We start from the raw sequence: 17,331 nt of genomic DNA, 5'->3' as shown, positions 1-17,331 counted from the left end.
CAAATCACTTTTTATCGTAAGAACATTTAATCAGGACGAAACAATAAAAAAAATAGTGCTTTATCAAAAAAACAACGTATTACACACACCACACACCACACACACACAAACACATGGCAGTTTTTATAGAGTAAACAAAGGTACATCAAAACAAGAAACATTGATGCACAGAAACGCATAACATTTTAAAATAGAACTTAAGAGTAACAGAGGCACTACAGTTCACCATAGAACATAGCATGAACTTCGAGGTCCTGTTGATCCGCACAATCTTGGAGAAACACCTCCATGTCCTCTTGTTGTGTGAATATCAACAAGAAGGGGTCTTTAGCCTCCAGGTCATCGCTGGTTCTCAGCGTGCGCAGTGCATCCTCTTTTTCCACCTCTGTCATATAAATAATTGTGGGCAAGGAGACACGTCCCTGGAACCGCGTCATATGGCGCCTTGTCCACTCCACTGCAGTTGTCAGGTCTGACATGATGTTTGTGGTCTGGGTTAGGGAAAGGGAAAGATAGGGTTAGTAAGGGAAAGATTAAAAAAAAAAAAAAAGGTATGCCGTCTTCGGTAAGCTCTACGCTGACAGCCAGCTAAACTCTTCCTACAAATCACGACTCTGAAGATGTACGTAGTCCACAGGTTTAATGATAATAGATAGGAAGTGTAAACTGAAATTTACAAAAGACATAGACAAATAAATTCGAGCATAAACATATAGTCATTGCATACAGTTACGATAGGTTAAATAAACATATATTGTATCTCACAAAATTCACAACAAAGGATAAAACATACCAACGATGCCTTGTTAAGGTCCAGATGTATGCAGGTTAGCTGTAGATAACACGAACATTAAATAATACGCTTGAATTGGCTGAACTGATTAGTTCGTTTGTCTTATTTATAGTTATAAACTGGTCACGCGAATTGACAGTTAAGGCTTGATTTGTAAAATGACAACTTGAAATAAAAACACTTATTGAAATGCACGAACCATAACGGAAACACAATAGAATGTTAAACATTGTGACAAAACATCTATTCTCTCACCTCCCAACCAGACACATCGTAACAAAACACTCCCCACCTGACGTGGATACACGTCACAACAAAAGTCCATACACAATTAATTTACTGGGCCTCTGGAGGTAGAAGGAGCACTATTTCAGTGACTGGCCTAAGAAAGAGACTAGTCCCTCCTGGTTTGATGGTCTTCACCTCGACCTGGCGCACTTTACTGTCCTTGCCAGGGAAGGCCTGTGTTATCAGTCCAAGAGGCCATTCATTCCTGGGTGCTTGTCTGTTCTTAAGGAGAACAACACTTCCTGGCTGAATGTTTGGCTGGGTGGACTGCCACTTCTTGCGCGCCTGTAGTGTTGGGAGGAATTGCTTCTTCCAGCGGTCCCAGAAGGTGTTTGACAGGTGCTGAACCTGTCGCCACTGGGACTTGTAGAGGTCAGCAACTCCGAACTCACCGGCAGGAGCAGGAAGAATGTTCATCTTTTGCGTGAGAAGAGCTGCTGGCGTGAGTATGAGTGGGTCATCAGGGTCCGTTGTCACTGGAACAAGTGGCCTGGCATTGATGATCGCCGCTGCTTCTGCCATGAAAGTCACCAGCACTTCGTGGCTGAGCTTGTCTTTCAGCTGGAGGAACATTGAGTCCAGAATTCTCCTTGTCAGTCCTATCATTCTTTCCCATGTTCCGCCGTAATGGGATGCATGCGGAGGATTAAAGGTCCAAGTGCAGCCCTTGTCTGACAGGTAAGTCTTTACCGCAGAGCTGTCAATGTTGGATGGTATCTTCAACTCTTTGCAGGCACCGATGAAGTTCGTGCCGCGGTCTGAACGAATGTGTTTGACTGGCCCGCGTACCGAAAGGAAGCGCCGTAGCGCGTTGATGAAGCTAGACGTGTCGAGGGATTCTATGACTTCAATGTGCACAGCTCTTATGCTCATGCACGTAAAGATCACCGCCCACCTCTTACTGTGTGCGAAGCCACCTCTGGTCTTGCGTGATGAAACGTTCCAAGGGCCGAAGACATCCAGACCCACGTTTGTGAATGGAGGGTCTGTTGACAGACGATCAGCTGGCAGATCAGCCATTTTTTGGATGCTGAGTGGAGCTCTGAGTTTTCTGCAGGTTATGCACTGGTGGATGATGCTGCTCACTCTTTTCTTCCCACCAACTATCCAAAGGCCAGCTGAGCGGACCGCCCCTTCTGTAAAGTGACGGCCTTGATGATGGATTTGTTCGTGGTGGTGTCTGATGAGCAAAGTGCCGATGCAATGCTGACCGGGAATAATCAGAGGAGTCTTTTCACTCTGTTCAAGGTTTGAAAGGTGAAGGCGACCTCCGACTCTGAGAAGGCCATGTGTGTCAATGAACGGATCCAGATTTCTGAGAGGGCTTGTTTTTGGCATCTTTTCTTGCTTTTGAATGCACTTTATCTCTTGACTGTATATTTCCTGTTGAACTGCTTGGATGATTATGACTGAAGCTTTCTCTGATTCTTCAACTGTGAGTTCTGCTTTGCAGTAATGCCAGCCCTTGCATGTACTGTTTTCTCTCTGAGTCGTCTTGAAGTGACGAGCTATGTGGATGAGGCGAGTGACTGCACGAGACAGTGACTTCCAGGTGGAGAACTTGGCGAAGCGTTGAGAATCAAGCTGCTTGGACGAGGCTATGGTGCTTAAAGTAGACACCAGAGGGCGGATGTCTGGGTCTGAGCTTGGGTCAACAAGGTTAAAGGCACTCTCAGAGAGGCTGGGCTCTGGCTTATACAGGAATTTGGGTCCACTCAGCCAGTTGGTGTCGTTCAGGTGGCCAGCAGGAACAGAACGTGTTGCGTGATCTGCCGGGTTCTGGTCTGTTGGCACGTAGCACCACTGGTCTGGGCGGGAGGATCTTCGGATGCGTAGCACCCGGTTGCTGACGTAGACATAAAAGCGCCTGGTCTCATTGCAGATATAGCCCAGGACCACTTTGCTGTCTGAGAAGTAGGTTATGGTGTCAAGCTGCAGGTCTAGTTCTGCTGAAATCAAGTCTGCTAACTCAACAGCAAGCACCGCCGCACAAAGTTCAAGTCTTGGCACTGTGTGTTCAGGGCGGGGGGCCAGCTTAGCTTTTCCCATGACAAATCCGATCTGGTGGTTCCCATCAGCGTTTGTGACTTTGAGGTAGCTCACAGCACCGATGGCTTTGACTGACGCGTCACAGAAGATGCACAGTTCTCTTCTTACTGCTGCTGACGGTGAAGCCTGTGTGTAGCATCTGGGAATGGAAAGCTTAGAGAGCTCGGACAGAGAGGCTCTCCATGATGTCCAGGCATCCTCCATGGCTTGAGGCAAGGGTGCATCCCAGTCGCCGTTCTCAGCGGTGAGCTCTCGCAGGATAGCCTTGCCTTGGATTGTGACAGGTGCGACGAATCCAAGCGGGTCGTAGAGGCTATTGATGGTTGACAGGACACCGCGGCGGGTGTAAGGCTTTGTCTCGCAGGAGACGTTGAACAGGAAACTGTCTGTTTGGAGGTTCCAGTCGAGTCCGAGACTGCGTTGGAGCGGAAGCATGTCTGCATCGAGGTCAAGGTCTTTGAGGTCACTTGCGTGGTCACTGGATGGAAAGGCCTCCATGACCTCTTTGCTGTTCGCTGCGATCTTGTGCAGTCTCAGGTTTGACTTGGAGAGAACTTCCTGTGTCTTTTTTAGCAGGTCGACAGCCGCCTCAACTGTGGGCAGGGACTTCAGCCCATCGTCGACGTAGAAGTCCCGCATCACGAAGTGTTTCACATCTGGGTCGATGTGGAACTCGTTGACTTGAACAGACTTGTGTAGGCCGTGAATAGCTACTGCAGGTGAAGGGCTGTTTCCGAAGACGTGGACCCTCATGCGGTAATCCACGATGGCTTTGGAGAGGTCATTGTCTTGGAACCAAAGAAAACGTAAGAAGTTCCGGTCTTCTTCTCTTACCCCGAAACAATAGAACATCTGTTCTATGTCGGCTGTGAAGGCGATAGCCTCTCTTCTGAACCGGATCAGCACTCCGAGCAGCGTGTTGTTCAGGTCAGGTCCCGTTAACAGCACATCATTGAGTGACACGCCGTTGTACTGGGCACTGGAATCGAACACCACACGAATTTTCTTTGGTTTCTTCGGATGATACACCCCAAACGTTGGTAAATACCACCGTTCTTCATCTTCACTGAGAGGAGGAGCTAACTCAGCATGGCTGTTCTGTAACATCTTGTCCATGAAACTGAGAAAGTGTTCTCTCATCTCAGGCTTTTTGTCAAAGTTCCGCTTGAGAGACATTAGGCGCCTCAGCGCTTGTGGCTTGTTGTCTGGGAGCCGTGGGCGTGGACTCTTGAAAGGTAATGGTGCCACCCAACTGTTGTTTGAGTCTTTCCATAGGCCTTCATCCATTATCTTCATGAAAGTGGCATCCTGAATGGAGGGAGCCACCTGATCGTCATCCTTGGTCCGCTTGAACACCGTGCATCCAAGGTGATCGGCTTCACAGGTGAGGTGGTCCGCAGGATACGCTGGGGGCTGACCAGTGATGTTGACGCTGCTGAAGTTCTCTTTCACATGGAACACGTTGGGGCATGGAGCAAAGAGAGTGGGGCGTTTCAGCTCTGTGGTGTTCGTGTGGAACGTGCTGATTGTCAGTGGTTTGTGGACATTGCCTAGGCACACATTTCCAACAATGACCCACCCCAAGTCCAACTTCTGTGCAAAGGGCAGGTTGTGAGAGCCATTCACCTGTTTGCGGACTTTATGCACTCTGATAATGTCCCGTCCTAAGAGAAGCATGATTGGGGCTTGGGGGTCGATGTCTGGGATGCGGTGTGCCAATGACCTTAGATGAGCATGATGGAGAGCCACTTCGGGGGTTGGAATTTCCTCTCTGTTGTTCGGGATGTCATTACATTCTATGAGACTTGGTAATGGTATGCGAACAGTTCCATCAAAGGATTCTACTTCATAAGCATTGGCTCTTCTGCCTGCTGATTGCTTCACTCCAGCACATGTTCTCAGTGTGTATGGAGCGCTTGGACTTTGGTCGTTGAACACGTCGAAGAACTGTGAACGAGCCAGTGACCTGTTGCTCTGTTCGTCCAGGATCACATACAATTTCACTGCTTTTTCTCTATGGCCAGTCGGATACACTTTGACGAGGCATATCTTCGAGCACGAGCGGTCTGTGAGCTCGCCACCGCAGACTTTAGTGCATTTGTTGTTGACATGAGACTGTGGTGAAGCTCCCTCCTGCTCCCCGCCGTGCTCAGAAGCATGGCCGACCTCTTGTTTCCAGGGTGCAGGTCCAGGGTGAAGTGCTGTGTTGTGTCTGTCGCTCTTACATTCAGAACACTGTACGTTGATCTTGCAGTACTTTGCTATGTGGGACGATGAAGAGCAGCATTTAAAGCACACATTGTTATCTTTGAGCAGTGTTTTGCGCTCTTCAATGGGCTTCTCTCTAAATGCCCGACACTTACGCAGAGGGTGTGGCAGGTTGTGCAGTAGACACAGTTTATCACCGTTGTTTGTAGGTGGCTCACCCATGTCAGATGTGGCTCTGGGGGATACCTCTGTCTTGTGAACGGAGACCTCTCGCTGTCTGTTTGGCTTCCATGCTGTTTTCTCTGTCCAGGGAGCCGTGTCTGTGCTGGCGATGAAGTTGAAGCTGGGATCGTTCATAATGCATGCCTGCTGGCAGACAAAATCCACAAAGAAGGCAAAGGGAGGATAATTCACCTGTTGCTGACGCTTGTAGGCTGCGCCTGCTGTCGCCCACCTCTCCTGAAGGCGAGATGGGAGTTTCTGTACGATTGGGTTGACGCCCCTCGCCGTGTCAAGGAAAGCGAGGCCGGGCAGGTCTCCTTCACCCTTAGCTGCCTGCAGTTCCATTAATAGATCGCCCAGCTTCGTCAGCATAGATCCATCTCGGCTTGTTACTTTTGGGAAGCTGTCAATGCGTTTGAACAGAGCATTTTCTATTACCTCTGCTGAGCCGTACGTTTGCTCGAGCCTGTTCCATGTCATGGCCAGTCCTGCTTCTGGGTGGTGTATGTGGATTGCTCTTATCTGTTCAATGTGTTCTGCTGACTCCTTGCCCAGCCACTTAAACAGAAGATCCATCTCCTCACTCGGTGTCAGATTAAGGCCACTGATGGCATTCAGAAAGGAGCGTTTCCATGCTCTGTAGTTTTGTGGCTTGTCGTTAAAATGAAGTAGGCCTGTAGCCACAAGTTCACGGCGGGCTAAATATCTTACAAAGTCATTTACATGTGAATAGCCATTATCAGAGCTCGGTGGTATGGCATAACATGCATGAGAAGGACTGTTGCAACTATGTGGCCTGGAATGGCGTGCAGGATCAACATGCTCACCGCTGAACCCGACGCGAGGCGGATCAGCATCTTCACACATCCTGGCTAGTGGCCCATGGATATACTCTTCTGTGTGGATGAGAGGCTGCTGTGAGGGGAGAGGATGTGGAGTAGTGTTGTTCTGATGCAGATACGACTCAGCTTTGATGTGTTCAGCCACATATCGCTTTGTGCGTTCTGAAGCCACCAATGGGACAGAGTCCATGTTTAGCCCACACCTGTCTCCCTCACTATTCTCATCAGTAGCAGCCTCAAGTGCATCCGCTTCAGCAATGGCTGCAGCTGCCTCTCTTTTATGCCTAAGCAATTCCAACTTCAATTTCAATTTAGCCTCTTCTTCAAAGTAGAGCAGACGTGCCTTTGCTGCTTCGGCTCTTGCTCTAGCTTGGACTGCCGCAGACCTTATGGATGATGCGCTGGATCTCACTGAGCACTGAGCTTCCGAGCGTGTATTTAAAGATGTGGTTGCCCTTGGCAACGACATGGCGGTTAGCTGTTAGCTTGCGTTATCTTGCCTGTTGAAAGCTCGTTGTTTACTGTGCCGTCTTCGGTAAGCTCTACGCTGACAGCCAGCTAAACTCTTCCTACAAATCACGACTCTGAAGATGTACGTAGTCCACAGGTTTAATGATAATAGATAGGAAGTGTAAACTGAAATTTACAAAAGACATAGACAAATAAATTCGAGCATAAACATATAGTCATTGCATACAGTTACGATAGGTTAAATAAACATATATTGTATCTCACAAAATTCACAACAAAGGATAAAACATACCAACGATGCCTTGTTAAGGTCCAGATGTATGCAGGTTAGCTGTAGATAACACGAACATTAAATAATACGCTTGAATTGGCTGAACTGATTAGTTCGTTTGTCTTATTTATAGTTATAAACTGGTCACGCGAATTGACAGTTAAGGCTTGATTTGTAAAATGACAACTTGAAATAAAAACACTTATTGAAATGCACGAACCATAACGGAAACACAATAGAATGTTAAACATTGTGACAAAACATCTATTCTCTCACCTCCCAACCAGACACATCGTAACAAAACAAAAGGGTTTAGTAGATTTGACATTATTCAAGGGAGCTCCCATATTACACCACACCCTGACAGGTTACCTTACCTCCACAGTTGGTCTTTTACAAGGAGGGGGGGGACTCCTCCACAGTCAGGGCCTCCACTGCTGCATCAAGGCAAAAATGAGTTTCATTGAACAATCACTATACTATGAAATCGTCTAACACAACCTTGCCATGCACATATGTCAAGTATGTTGTAGAACAGATCAGTCTCTATAAAGTCATGAATTGTCCAGAGAAACATGTCCAAAAACTTAAGAAAGAAAATATTACCACACTGTCCTGCTGTGTTGGTTATCTGCCTCCTTTTTCTGCTTTTGTCAGATGACAGCCTTCAGCAGAGGTTTGACATAAGTAAATCTTATGGATGGCAACATATAGAAGGGTTCAAATGTCCAAGTTTTTCATAAGTTAAAAACAGTTGGAAAAACCCAAGTTAATAGGAGTTACCTTGGTGGAAAGTTGTCCAGCAACAGAATTGACCACCATCGCCTTGCAATGCTCATGTCCGACTAGTTTGTGGAAAAGCACACATTTTAATTGAAACATAGACCTTATAAGATGAAATGTTAAAAAGCGTTTGAAAAACACACCTCTGTGAAGTCAAAAGAGAGGCCAAAGACGATGTAGACAGCATACTGTAAACAAACAAATTGAAGTATCCATGAACAAACCACAAGATTACAGGAAGGAATTATGCAAGGAACACAGGATGGCAATATTTCTTACCATTAGGATGAACACCCCACAACTATTAGAGCCTCTCTGCTTGGGAATGCCCTGTGTTCGGGTTAAAGGTTAGAAAAATACATCAAAAAAGGTTTAAGAAGAGGTAAGCTGTGAATTGTTACAATTCCACTCACCCACACTCACATACCTCAAGGTTGTCACATGAAAAATCTGTCCAGACACTCACTTATCTCCTGAGAAAGTTCTCTAAAAAAAAAAATGGATAATGGAGAAAAACAGAGTATTATAATCACAGATGTGCACTGTACTACAATGCAGGTCCTTCAGATTTGATAACTGTGCCATGAGCACTTGCTTGGGTGTTTCCATTTCAGCAGGTGGAAAATTATGATTCTCTGATGCAGAATTCCTTTCATGTCACAAGTCATGACAAACACTGGGTGGGGGGAGCATTTTAGGATGAAGACAGCATGGCATATGGTATATAGAACCAAATGAACTGGCAAGTAAAAGTGAACCTTGAACCTTTCACGCAAGAACATTCCCTACAAATAACCTGTATTTAGCCTCCCATTGAGTTGAGGAAAAATATTTGTTTCTGTTTGGGCTTCAAGATCTGAAATGGTGCACCCCCGAATGATGGAACATGAAGAAACATGTACAAAACATAACTGATATCCATCTCATAAATGGGAAACACTAAGCACTAATTTAATACAAACTCACACATATCATCCAATGAGCTGGTTTCCATGATGGAAGGAGCACAGCGTCCTGCATTTTCACATCAACCTACAGACAGACAGAAGCATTATATGTTCATGCGCTATGTTTAGCTTTGAATGACAAACACTTTAGTATGAAGAATAACTATAAATCATTATATTGGTACATACAGGGAGGTGATCCATGGGGTCTGCTGAATATGGGGGCAACCAGGTGAGAGTCACATGGCAATCAGCAGCAAAGATGTCAATGTTCTAAAAAGTATTTTAGGTATCAGTGTGGATGTAAGCAAAATATGCTGACTTGAGTGTTCCAAAACTGTTAAAAAGATCTTTGCTACCTGTTGACTAGCTATTCTTTGTAGAAGCTGGAAACCCAAAATTCAGCACCTATTGGAAAAAAGGGACACTATACCACAAAGCACTGTACTTCACTGTTAAACTGTTAGTATGTCATGATATTCTTATTAGCAAGTGTAATGAAGTCCTTTCTCCTTAATGCAATGCCATCAGTGTATGCCACCTCCTCCTCATCACTCATGCCAAGAGTGTTTTGGAGCTGTCAGAAGCATAATCAAATATATTTTAAACATTTTATACAAGTTCAACATTAACTATATACAAGTACAAGACCACATCAATGTAGTCATCAGCAACCCTTCACCAGGTGTATATATTGATACCTGTTCATGGTGGGACAAACTCAGTGGCTTGCTCCACCTAGATTTGTCCGGAACAAAACTCCTGACAACTTCTGGAGTGGGTTGCCCTACTACCATTTCAGGAGTGAGGGGTGAGGTATCTATACAACAGACAAACCACAAATACACACCAAAATTAGAAATCAATTTACCCGCACACAATAACCTCCGAGTTCTTCATCTGAGGTGAACTCAAAACATGTACCTGCACAAACGTTGTATTAGTGCAGCTAATTAACGTTCGGGAAAACTCGCTAACATTCGCTGTCGTCTCAAACACATACCGAAGCAATGAGATTAAACATACACACATGATAGTCGTAGAGTAATATTACTTTCAATGCATGTTTACCTTAACAGTTCAATCCATGCACGCTAGATAAAACAGTACATTAAAAGCATGGACGTGGCTAGCGGAGTGTACGCCTAGTCACGTTAATCTAAGAATGTAGAAACTCACGGTGAAAAGGAAAACATTAACAAACTTTCTGTAAAACATGCAAACTGCTGTACGATCACTACAGTGCATGGAAAATAACATAACACATGGGATTCGTCAAAGTTATCAACTTAAACATCAATTTACTTTTAGAAAACTGATATACTACGATGGTCAAGCAACGGGGAGACGGAGGCGAAACTGTTGAACTTTCTTTTATTTTCCTTTAGAAAATAAATCAAAACATTGCCTTCAGGCTTTGGTGTGAACGTACAGCATCCGATCAAAAGCATAGGCTTCTCTGCTGATTACTTCAGTAATAGAAAATATGTACAAAACTTTTAACTTCCCATACACAGTGGAATGGGCATAACTGTAGCCTAAGTGCACAGAGTTACAGCACTTAATTCAAACCTATTTACATTATGGAGCCACATACCTTTAGAAAATGAATCAAAACATTGCCTTCAGGCTTTGGTGTGAACGTACAGCATCTGCACAAGCAAAATATAAAGCGTTACATATAGGCAACATCTACGTCAATATCCTATTGTACACTATCAGCGCTTGCTAGCCAGCAATGCGCCAGACAGAATGTCTGAACACATGGAACGATAGCTAATTAACGTTCGGTAAAACTCGCTAACATTCGCTGTCATAATAATAATAATACTTTCAATGCATGTTTAACTAAACAGTTAAATCCATGCATGCTATATTGAACAGTACATTTAAAGCATGGACGTGGCTAGCGGAGTTTACGGCTAGTCGGGAACATATCAGGTACAGTGCTTTGTACAGTCAACCTACCCGATCGGGTAGGGAAGCAGCACTGGACTACACGCATCAGATCTGCAGTACACCATATGGCCAAAGGTGGCGCCCATTCAAACAAGGCAGTTTAATTTAGGCGAAAATCATATAAAACCATAGCCTGACGATGTCATACTCATAATTCTAGTCAGAATATGAGTCTGATATCGCTCCATTGGGCTGTGATTATGGGGCGTGTTTCAACCGAACCAGGAGAAAAAATGCCTCTTCGCTCAATTGGTTACCTACAACCAATCAGAACAACGTAGTATGTGACCAGGGCCAGCTGATAAATTAAACTTTTACCGGATCCCGTAGGAAGGAAGGCAAAAACATCTTTTCGATTGACAAATGCCTTAATCGCGTTTCTCCGTTCCTCTTTCAAAATGAATGCACTGTCAATGTCTAAATGGACTCGAATCTATACATTTCAGCTCTCCAGCTGCAGCCATGTTTGTTGAAAACGAATTCAACTCGTGTGTTGGTGACGTGGTTGGTTACGTTAGGCTACTGTTGATCATCTGTCCATCATCGTATAAAGCCCGCCTTGACAATTTGATTGGTACGGCAATGTCTGTCCGCAGATCATTTCTCCTCAATGGAGTAATGCCAGACCGAACTTCCCAACCAAAAAATGTGTGGGCGGGGCTAAATTCGGTCTGGTATCCAGGCTAATAAAACCATACACTACATTTTGAACTCTGTTACATATGGTGCAGAGTACTAGTATTACAGTGCAGGTATTACAATGTACCACAAAAATAAACCTTGCAAACTCAAGGTATTCTTACCTGACATAATGAAAACCCTGGAGCGACTTTAAACTCCCGCAAGGAGACTTTCATCCAGCATTGAGAGATTTAACTCCCTCTCCGGCCCCTTCAGCACACTCGCACTCGCCCAGCTGCACATCATCCCAATCATCAGTCACGTCCACTCTTCCCAGCTGCACGTCATTTCACGCACCTGTTTCACACCCTACTTATACTCTTCACTGCCCTGACTCCGGTATCGTCGCCATCAGCAGGTTGTGTGACTGCACTCCCCGAGTCTGAACCGAGTCTGCCAACCGGAGAGGTGAGTGTGTGTGTGTGGTTGTTATATTATTTGTTGCATATTTGATAAACTTGTCTAAATTTGTATTTATTATTCCTTTTCTATTATTATTATGGCTGTCAATAGATAAACAAAAAATAACTAATTAATCTCACATTTTGAAATTCATTAATCTAGATTAATCGCGATTAAAAGTTTGTTTTTCTTCTAAAGACTACATTTTATAAATTAACGAGTAATCACTTCGGAACACCTCAGTCAGCCCACCGTCTTCAACTATGTTGTTGATGGGCCGACAGTCACCGGCAACCAAAACTGCTACAGCGTTGATAACCTTTTCACGGACTGGTCTAGTTATTTTTATAAGTCGTTGGGTGTGGGTTGGCGACCATCTAACCTGGGACTGCTTTTTGTCAGGTGCTTTGCATTAAAGTGATAATTTGAAGACGAGCTGCTTATGTGATGGCTAAATTCAGCTTGACAAATGCTACATAGCCTACAACTTTAGTTTTGTCGTTTGTTCCGTCATTTTGCCTCTTTAACAGAAACTTTCCGCCCAACAATCCCTCAGCTCTCACCATATTCCACTACTGTCTCGGTCTCTCCTATCTGACTGCAGGCACACGGCGGTTTCGTGTCGGGTCAACGCACACCGGAAGTAATCAAAGTTTCGTTAACATATTTTGTCAGGGATAATGTACTGTCCGTCATTATCCAAAAATAAATCCCGACGGGAAATCCCTTTCGTACTGAAGGGATTTATTGCGGTTTCTGAATGTATAAAGACCCTGTAAATATGTATTGTGCCACAGCTAATTTCTTGTATTTTAGCAAAATAAAAAAGCTCTGGCTGTTGGGTTCACCAGAACAGTGTTTGGCATTTTTGGCATTTGCCCTGTAATTTTAACATCATACTGTGGCAATTGAGAGTGAGGTCATGTCAAATATCAAACTGGGGTTTTGGCGTATCGACTGAGCGATAGCGAATATCAGATTCAGTAGCGATACTACACTTACAATACATTATTGTTTTCTTTACAGCCAGGATGAGGGTGATTTTGTCTCTTTGCTTTCTTCATTTACTTGGACTGACAGTTCTGGCTGAATATCAAGGTAAACCATAGCTTTTATTGGTTGTGAGATGCCACATTACACATGACCTCTGTTTTGTATACAGAATACATAGAGTTCAGCTGGGTGAGAAAGGTGAGTGCCATGTTACAATGGAACTGGTAAAAACATATCTTCTCATTACCGGATGTCTGCATTTCACATCTGATACTTATTTGATTCACTGTATACACAATGTAAAATTCTATATGGTAAAGACAAAAATAAAATGAAGAATAAATATATAATGAAGACTATTTTTGCATTCATTTCTTTATAGCCTTTATAGCATGTCATCTCAGATTACACTGATTAAGCCACATGTAGTGGATATAATGTAGAGATGTTAGTGTATTTTTCATATTGGAACTATAAACTAGATTATAGTTTGACTCAACTATCACCTGTAAAACTTCTTAGACACTGTACAGTTAGTTTTGCTGACCAATTTCTCTAATTCCCCAATTGGTGGAGCCATTATCCATTTAAAATAATCAATATTATCCCATGATCAAACCATGAATCTTTCTCCGGTGATCTACTGCAGATGGCCTTTTTTCATCTTACAAAATTGAATGTTTCAAAATACACTGTTGATCCATATGCAATGCAATGTCTTGCTTTTAACTAATTCATCAATGTACTGTATTCCCTCTTGTAGAACGTGGCTTTGAGGGGGGTGGCTACACAGTCAAGCCTTTGTTCTTTGGGATTTGCCTTAACAAAGAAAAGAAAATAAGATACGCTGCTGTTGTTGTTCAAGTCATATTGATGTGAAAAATATATTTTTTTACAGGTAGAAATGTAGCATTGTATGGAAAGGCCACCCAGTCAGACCTGATTGGAAACCCCTGGGCAGGGGAAGGTCATGCCCAAAATGCCATAGATGGAAATCGTGACCCACATTATCATCATGGATCTTGCACTGCTACTGATACACAGACTAATCCCTGGTGGAGGGTTGATCTACTGAGGCAGTACACTATTACTTCAGTGGTCATCACCAACAGAGGAGACTGCTGCTCTGAGAGAATGAACGGAGCTGAGATTCACATTGGCAGCTCCCTGCTGGACAATGGCAATGGCAATCCACTGTAAGATTATCATTTGCTCTAGTTGTTAACTGATTGAAAGTGACTGGGTAGAAAGGTTATTTCAGAATTTCTAATGCATAGACCCACGGTCCATTTCAATGAGCAGCTGCAAATGCAAAAGAAAGTGATAATGAATATTGTTTACTCTTCCGCCTCCTTCCCCTGATATCACTGTATTGCAGTAGGTGGTTTGTAAAGTGAATGGCAGAGAACCGCTTCACTGAGGCAACAGTTTATTTTTTTAAGTTTTAGGTACAATGTACCATAAACTCTTGACTCAAACTACATGTTCATTTTGTAACATGTTGCAATGTTATACAAGGAGTGCACTGTATTCAGTAATTAATCAACCAATTAATGAATAAGTAGAGATATTCTGTCCTGGCATGTTTGTCAAAGTGATTAATCATAAGGCAAACTCGGACAAGGTCATTGTTTTCATATATTTGTGCTGAATATTTGACATTTGTACACAACACTAACTCTTGACTTCACTTTCAGGGCAGAGGTTATATCCTCTATCCCAGCTGGGAAAACCCACACCTTCAGCTGGGATAAAGGGTTGGAGGGCCGCTATGTTAATGTCGTTTTGCCTGGAAACAACAAGATTTTGACACTTTGTGAGGTGGAGGTGTATGGCTATCTGGCCCCAAACGGTAAGCATTGTTCTTGTAAATATATCACACATCACAACATACACAAAATATTTAGGTTTTTTTTTAGAATAAAAGCATGTAAAAATGTTGCAATATTAAAACAACTTTGCAAATGTCTGTCAAGACTGAACAGCTTTAGAACAATTACAATTATTAATTGTTTTCAGTATCCCCACACTTGCTCGGATTTTTCGGTAAAGTAAATGGAAGAGGGATCTAAGTAAATTTCTTGTTCAAGAGGCATTTTACTTCCTGTCAATTAAACACATACTGTCACGTCTGCGCTGACATCCGCTCCGGTCACGGCCCCTTCAGCACACTCGCACTCGCCCAGCTGCACATCATCCCAATCATCAGTCACGTCCACTCTCCTCAGCTGCACGTCTTTTCACTTCTCCACATCACAATCACACGCACCTGTTTCACACCCTACTTATACTCTTCACTCCCCTGACTCCGGTGTCTGGTCTCGTCGATATATGGGCAAATCTACTGCCCCAGTCGCCATCTCCGCGACTCATCCATGGTTTACAGGATTCTGCCTCCTGTTCTGATTTTGTGATTTCCTTGTCCGCTGGCTTATCCCAACGAGCTCCCTGTCCACTGTCTTCCACATCAGCGAGTTCCGTGCCTCCTGGCTCCCAGGCATACGTTTCCCAGAGTTCCGTGCCTCACGACCCCAGGTCTTCCGTGAGTTTCTTTTCTGGCTTCGTGCCGTGTATTTCTGTTCTGCGCCCTCGCGGTTTTGAGCCAGAGTTAGACTGTTTCTGTGATCCTAAGTTCGTATTCTTAATTATAATCTCTGTCTTGGTTTGTTTGTTTACAATCCCCTGTAAGTTCAATAGTTACTCCCCATACACCCAAAGTTTGTCTTCCGGAGTTAGACACCGTGTATCTTGGTTCTGTTTTATTTTGCCTTTCTAGTTACATTCCTGAGTCCTGTTAAACACTTGGTTAAGTGTAGTGTCTTGTTTACGTGTTCCAGAGGGCGACTCTGTTTAGTCTAGTTCTGTCTCTTTTCTAGTCCTGTCTTAAGTTTGTCTTGCATACTTCTGAGTGTCTCCTATTTGTTTCTTAGTACGCCCTGTTTGTGTCCTGTTCCCTGGCTGTATTCATTAATAAACTCTTTCATCCGAAAACCTTCATCTGAGTTCTGATGTCACATGACGCATACAGTATACTTTTCTGCACATGGTCAAAGCTGTTCAGAAAACAAGCAAAGCTAATCTGATCTGATGTGATGTAAGCATAGGAGCAGTAGATAACCTTGTTGAAAACAATTGAATTGCCAAAAAACATACTCAACCACTTCAGACAGGGCATGGTTCTTAACTGTACATAATTGTTAGCCTAGTTGCTCATTTGTCATTGTTCTTTCATTGTTTCCATTCAGGTGAGAATGTGGCTTTAAGAGGGAAAGCAACTCAGTCAGACCTTTATGGAAATGGATTCGCATACAATGCCATTGATGGGAATCGTGACGGCATGTATCGCCATGGTTCCTGTACTCACACAGAAGCTCATCTCAACCCTTGGTGGAGAGTGGATTTGCTCCAAAAATATAAAGTCTTCTCTGTGATAATCACCAACAGGAAGGATTCTGCTCCCAGTAGACTGAATGGAGCTGAAATCCGAATTGGAAATTCTTTGGACAACAACGGCATCAACAACCCCAGGTAATAATTGGTATCTCAACACCATGTTGACACCAAAGTAGCTCTCAGTTGACATGCCGTTCTTTGTATTGTCCTTGGCATGCATCATTTTTCTGTAACTGCACCCTATGACATCCGTTACCCTCTACAAAGGACTAGACTATTTGGAATACTTACTAAAACAATGACAGGATGGTATAGTTTATGCTCAAGGATCCTGTATTAATGTGAGGTTATTTTGAACTATATCCTTTTCAGGTGTGCCGTAATCTCCTCTATTCCTGGTGGAGTTTCCAAGACCTTTGAGTGTAATGGGATGGAGGGACGCTATGTTACCGTGGTGATTCCTGGACGTGCAGAGTACCTGACTCTCTGTGAGGTGGAGGTATATGGATCACCGCTGGACTAAAGCCCAGGGAAACAGCACAGGAGGAGACAAGCCATCTGTACACCAATATTCTTGTAGCTGTATATTTTGGCATAACATTTTATATCTGTCATATGAAAGTCCTTAGCAATGATTGGGTGTCTGATTAACAAAGTGTAGGTTATGCCTATCTCTCTTTCTCTGTGTCTCTCGCTCTCCTACCTGTAGGTACATAGTCTAAGTGTAATATTCCATTTCTCCAGGGAGTGTTGGATATTTCATATTGAATTATTGTGCTCTGTTGTGTGATGAATCAAAGCCAATTAAAGAATGAAATGCACTCCTGTGTGGTTTTGAGTTCACATTCTACAAATACACATGACTGGTTCATTTCACAAGCTTGAGTGGAGCAGTTCCTATCCCTGCTGCTCAGAGGTGACTTTATCTCTTGAAACAGTAACAGGACGCAGTCCAGATGTAGCAATGTGCTTTAAGAGCTTTTGTACATGTCAGCTTACACATCATTTTTCTTTGTCTTGGTCTCAGAG

General features: G+C 43.7%; 1 protein-coding gene and 1 long non-coding RNA gene across 3 annotated transcripts in view; one reads left to right on the top strand and one right to left on the bottom strand.

Moving 5' to 3' along the window:
• Positions 1-7,997: 7,997 nt before the first annotated feature.
• LOC116224947 lies at positions 7,998-9,341 on the bottom strand. The gene is made up of 5 exons (XR_004165806.2): positions 9,234-9,341; positions 9,064-9,147; positions 8,355-8,413; positions 8,207-8,257; positions 7,998-8,115 (listed from the first exon to the last, which is right to left on the bottom strand). It is a non-coding gene; the product is annotated as an uncharacterized LOC116224947 (long non-coding RNA).
• Positions 9,342-11,860: 2,519 nt separating this feature from the next.
• Positions 11,861-17,331, top strand: part of LOC105897597 (fucolectin-6-like) — a 54,303-nt gene continuing 48,832 nt past the window's right edge. Inside the window, exons 1-6 of one of the 2 annotated variants that reach the window (XM_031586001.1) lie at positions 11,861-11,922; positions 12,943-13,014; positions 13,808-14,105; positions 14,607-14,761; positions 16,155-16,437; positions 16,675-17,025. In XM_031586001.1, the coding sequence (XP_031441861.1) occupies positions 12,948-13,014; positions 13,808-14,105; positions 14,607-14,761; positions 16,155-16,437; positions 16,675-16,825 (954 nt within the window). In that variant the 5' untranslated portion in view covers positions 11,861-11,922; positions 12,943-12,947 and the 3' untranslated portion in view covers positions 16,826-17,025. Of the gene's footprint in view, positions 11,923-12,942; positions 13,015-13,807; positions 14,106-14,606; positions 14,762-16,154; positions 16,438-16,674; positions 17,026-17,331 lie in introns of those variants that run through there. The other variant, XM_031586002.2, reaches the window with a different exon arrangement.

This window comes from Clupea harengus, chromosome 19 (assembly GCF_900700415.2).
Source record: "Clupea harengus chromosome 19, Ch_v2.0.2, whole genome shotgun sequence".
Lineage (NCBI taxonomy): Eukaryota > Metazoa > Chordata > Actinopteri > Clupeiformes > Clupeidae > Clupea > Clupea harengus.
This window is presented reverse-complemented; position numbering and strand designations above follow the sequence as displayed.